Raw genomic sequence first — 4,396 nt, forward strand, 5'->3', positions numbered from 1 at the left:
GCCGTTTTAATGCTATTTCTTGATAAACCTTCCTATTGTTTTTGACTTGTGTTTTAATATGTTGGCTAACGTTATATGAAGATTAAGAATTCTGTCAGGCTATTGATTGATTTTCCATTGTTCTGCATTTCCCCAGTTGATTTGAATAAATAAGCTATGCTTTGGCCGACGTTGAGTGTATACTCTTCTTTTTTGTATTTTTAACGACCGCCTAAAATGAAATGATGATAACGCGAGGCAAGTGTGCGGCAAGCGGAATTCATTGAGGGATTTGACAGTGTGATTCATAGATTAAGTATTTCAAATATAGGTTATTATATATGCTGCACGCACAGAGTTTTTTTTTTTTTTTCTTACCATCTTTTCGAGGTTTCTTGCCTTTAGACTAGTCGACTAGTCGGATACAAAACTTTCGTCTAAACGTCAGTCAAATTAGTCGTCGCGCACATCCCTAATTAGAATGTGCAGAACTAAGAAATATTTTTTTCTATTAAGATATTTATTTTAAGGAAAAATGGCTGTAAAAGTGTAAAGAACACTTTACATGAAGTGTTTGTTGTGTTCTGACCATAAAGAATAGTTTAAAACCACAATTAATGGTCTGGTTTTTACAACTTTCACATTGGAGCAAGAATCTGCCTTTAAACTTGAAAGAAATAAAAATTTGACATTTATCGTGATAATTATCGATATCGACTGATATGAAAAAACATTATTGTGATAATTTTTTGGCCATATCGCTCAGCCCTAGGTACAGTTACAACCCTGTACGCACGCCATTGGCTAGTAAATAATTTAGTTTACTCGCCAGACTGATATACTATTTTATACACACACACACACACACACACACACACACATACACACACACATACATGTGTGTATATACACTATCGGTCAAAAGTTTGGGATCAGTAAGACTTGTAATGTTTTTTTAAAGAAGTCTCTTATGCTCATCAAGGCTGCCTACTAATTCTACTACTATACTAACAATAAACAACTCACTAAGGATTAATGAGCTGCTGGGTTCATGAATATTAATCACGTTGTCAGCGTTCGCTCTAATTGATTTGCTGAAATCAAAACAGGGACGGTAATAGATGAGCACCAGCTAATGAAATTGCCACTTGCGCATTAGCTCCGCCCACTACAGGAGAAACCGGCATATCTTCTGCTTGTTCTTAAAAACTGAATAATTCTAAATGAACGTTATTTTGACTGGAAAATATAACAAAAATATCGTTTACATGTAGCGTGTTGAGTCAGCGTGGCAAGTAAGACTCTCGCTCTCTCTCTTTGCATGTGTGAGAGAAACAGCGCTCTCAGCAAAGTGACGGCGAGTCACGCGCCTTCACACTAGAGTTTACGGTGCATCAAATACAGGTGCGCTGCGTAGCGCATCCATTTAGATGAACTGAAACAGCACATATCGCTTGCCGGAGAGTACTCGGTGTTCAGCGAGTGAAAATATGTCTGTGCTAAACTTGTAATTAGCCTCTAACACACACACTGGCGAGTAAAATCTAAGAATTTATTAGCCTGTGCTAAACTTGTAATTAGCCTCTAACACACACTGGCGAGTAAAATCTAAGAATTTATTAGCCAATGGCTAACGATAGACATTTAGTCGCCCAGAGTAAGATTTAGTCGCATATGCGACTAATTTACTCGCAGTGTAGAGGGTTGAATTAATACATTTTTTCCTTTTTGTGTAAAAAAAAAAAAAAGTTGTAAATTTGCTTTCTTTTTTGTTTGTGTTCTGTCACTCAATTCTGCAAATTGCTTTCCCATATGAAAGGTACATAAGTTGTTTATAGACGGCAACAGGTTGGTGACCAGGTCTCTCTGTCTCCACAGGCGAGGATGATGGTGTGTGGGAGAGCGGTCTGTCCTACGAATGTCGAACTCTTCTCTTCAAGGCCATTCATAACCTGCTGGAGCGCTGTCTGATGAACCGTAGTTTCGTACGCATCGGAAAATGGTTTGTCAAACCGTATGAAAAGGACGAGAAGCCCATTAACAAGAGGTAAGAATACTATTTCTGTTCAGATGTTCTTTCATTTACTCACATTGTCTTAAATTGATTTTATGTTATCTGTAAGGATAAGGATTAATTTGATCACTGCTTTGATGGAGCTTGCAATTTTTGCATCCTCCACTGGAGGTACTTACATTAGAGAAGCGCTTGTTTATGAAGCTCAGGTTTCTATACAGAGTAAGATCTAGACCAGGTGGCCTCAAATCAACCACACTTGCTTCACAGTCTGACACCAAAACGTGAATATCAAAGCATATTTACACACCATCTCAGTGGGGATTTGAATACAGACCTGGGTGCATATCCAGAGATTGACTACTTGTGCTATTGTGCAATAATAATTTTTTTTAATGCCGTTCTCAGACTGCAATATGCTCTTGTGTGTTTGTGTACATTAGCTTCTTGCTGGTGTGCAAGTGCTCTGTCTCCAGCACTGGATTTCTCCCTGTCAGCATCTGTGCTCTTTGATCAGAAACTGAGACGACGTGTGTAGAGGTGGGGGGAAAAAAAAGAGCAGCTTGGCTTTTCTCTGCCCTCTGCCACATTTCTCTCCTCACAGCGTCATTTATTTGCGCTCCTCTCTTATCTTGCTCAAGGTCATTTATACGCTCTATTAGCACAGCCAGACAGCTTTCAAGTAGGTTCCGAATATTTATTTATTTTTTTTATCATGCAACAATTCACAGCAATGGTTGAACATCTTCAAATGCAAAGCAAGATATGTATTTGAGGTCTTGTTTAATACTGAAATTAATATTTTAATCCTAGAGTCTATGAATTTTGAAGGATCAGAGGCTGTTTGTTAAACACGGTTAAAACACGCATTCCGTTGAGGTCGGTTAACAAGGCTCTAACTGTGAGTCTGTGTTTTATTGCTCTGTCTTGTCTGCAAATCACTGTGAAGTGACAGAAAAAAAGAACAACAGCGCTTCCTCCTCCAGCTCACCCTCTTTCACTCACACACAGGCACTTTCCTTCCCTCCCTCCCTCCCTCTTTCTATTAGTAGTTTAGACAGTATGTTGAAGATTCAGCGGTCATAGAGATTCTCTAATTTTCTAATTTACTTTTTTTTTGCCACTAGCATTTGAAACCAAACGACCACCATGACTCAACATGCACAGCATACAGACTCATTAATTATTAATTGAATACATGCATATTTACTAGGGGTGCTCCGATCAGGATTTTTGAGGCCGATCACAGAAAGCAGTATCTGCCGATACCGATACCGATCTTTTTAAAACCTTCTTTTTGTAATTTATAACTATTTATAGTGATACTCCAATCAGCATTTTTAGACATTTATTCAGGGCCTGAATTTCATTTTTGAAAATGGGGGGAATTCCCCTCTTAGACACAGTAGACTTTAATAATATGCATTTATGGTGTAATTACTACATTTTCGTGTCAATCCATGTTCATATTTACTGTGCAAACAATGCGCTGTTACTTTAATTCAGCGCTTGCAGCCAGAGGTCTGAGCGGGACTGTTTTTTTAGTCCCGCTCCCGTAAGGTTCTATTCCGCACCCACCCGCTTCCGCTATATATTCACTCTTTGTTCACCCGCTGTCCGCTTAGAATAATTTTATTCCCGACCCGACTGTTCCCGCTAAATCTAGATCTCGTTTCCAGAATCTCACATTTAAATTTCCATTACTGAAATAAAGAGAGATAGGCTGACAAATAAAAGTGTATTCTGCACAAAATTGTGTTATTTTATTCGTCTTGTCAAGAGTCTTGAATTTATTGACTTCGACTTGAATTTATATGAATTATCTTAAGACACAAAATTAGTTTTACATTTTATGCAACACAGTAGGAAAAACAGTGTCAGAAAAAATAAAATTCTTATTTTTATTCGTCTTGTCAAGAGTCTTGAATTTATTGACTTCGACTTGAATTTATATGAATTATCTTAAGACACAAAATTAGTTTTACATTTTATGCAACACAGTAGGAAAAACAGTGTCAGAAAAAATAAAATTCTTATTTTTATTTGTCTTGTCAGGATACAATTCGTTTAACATTGACAACACAATAGGAAAAAAGTGTAGCAGAGAGAGAAAAAAAAAAAGTATGTTGTACAAAAATAGCCCATTAGCTATTTTTATTCCTCTTGTCAAAATACTAAATTCGTTTGACATTTTTCTGTTAACACAGTAGGAAAAGTGTCGAAGAGAAAAATAAATAAATACATCTTTCATTTAAAATTATAGGCTAAGCAAAATATAAACAAAACCGAGTTGAACATCCTTCCAGGACAGCTCATCCACACTTTGCTCCATCCTTATTCTGCTCTGTCACTCATCGACAGCCTGCCTGTTCTGTCTGAGGGCCGTATATTTACCACAGGTAC

The 4,396-nt window shown here is 37.3% G+C and overlaps 1 protein-coding gene across 2 annotated transcripts in view; it reads left to right on the forward strand.

Moving 5' to 3' along the window:
- The window catches only part of LOC107744626 (mediator of RNA polymerase II transcription subunit 13-like), a 98,922-nt gene that overhangs the window by 36,142 nt on the left and 58,384 nt on the right, over positions 1-4,396 (forward strand). For both annotated transcript variants that reach the window (XM_016558419.1, XM_016558420.1), the window contains exon 3: positions 1,858-2,026. In XM_016558419.1, coding sequence (XP_016413905.1) covers positions 1,858-2,026 — 169 coding nt within the window. The remainder of the gene's footprint in view (positions 1-1,857; positions 2,027-4,396) is intronic.

Source organism: Sinocyclocheilus rhinocerous, unplaced genomic scaffold, assembly GCF_001515625.1.
Source record: "Sinocyclocheilus rhinocerous isolate Xijiao unplaced genomic scaffold, SAMN03320098_v1.1 scaffold767, whole genome shotgun sequence".
Classification (NCBI taxonomy): domain Eukaryota; kingdom Metazoa; phylum Chordata; class Actinopteri; order Cypriniformes; family Cyprinidae; genus Sinocyclocheilus; species Sinocyclocheilus rhinocerous.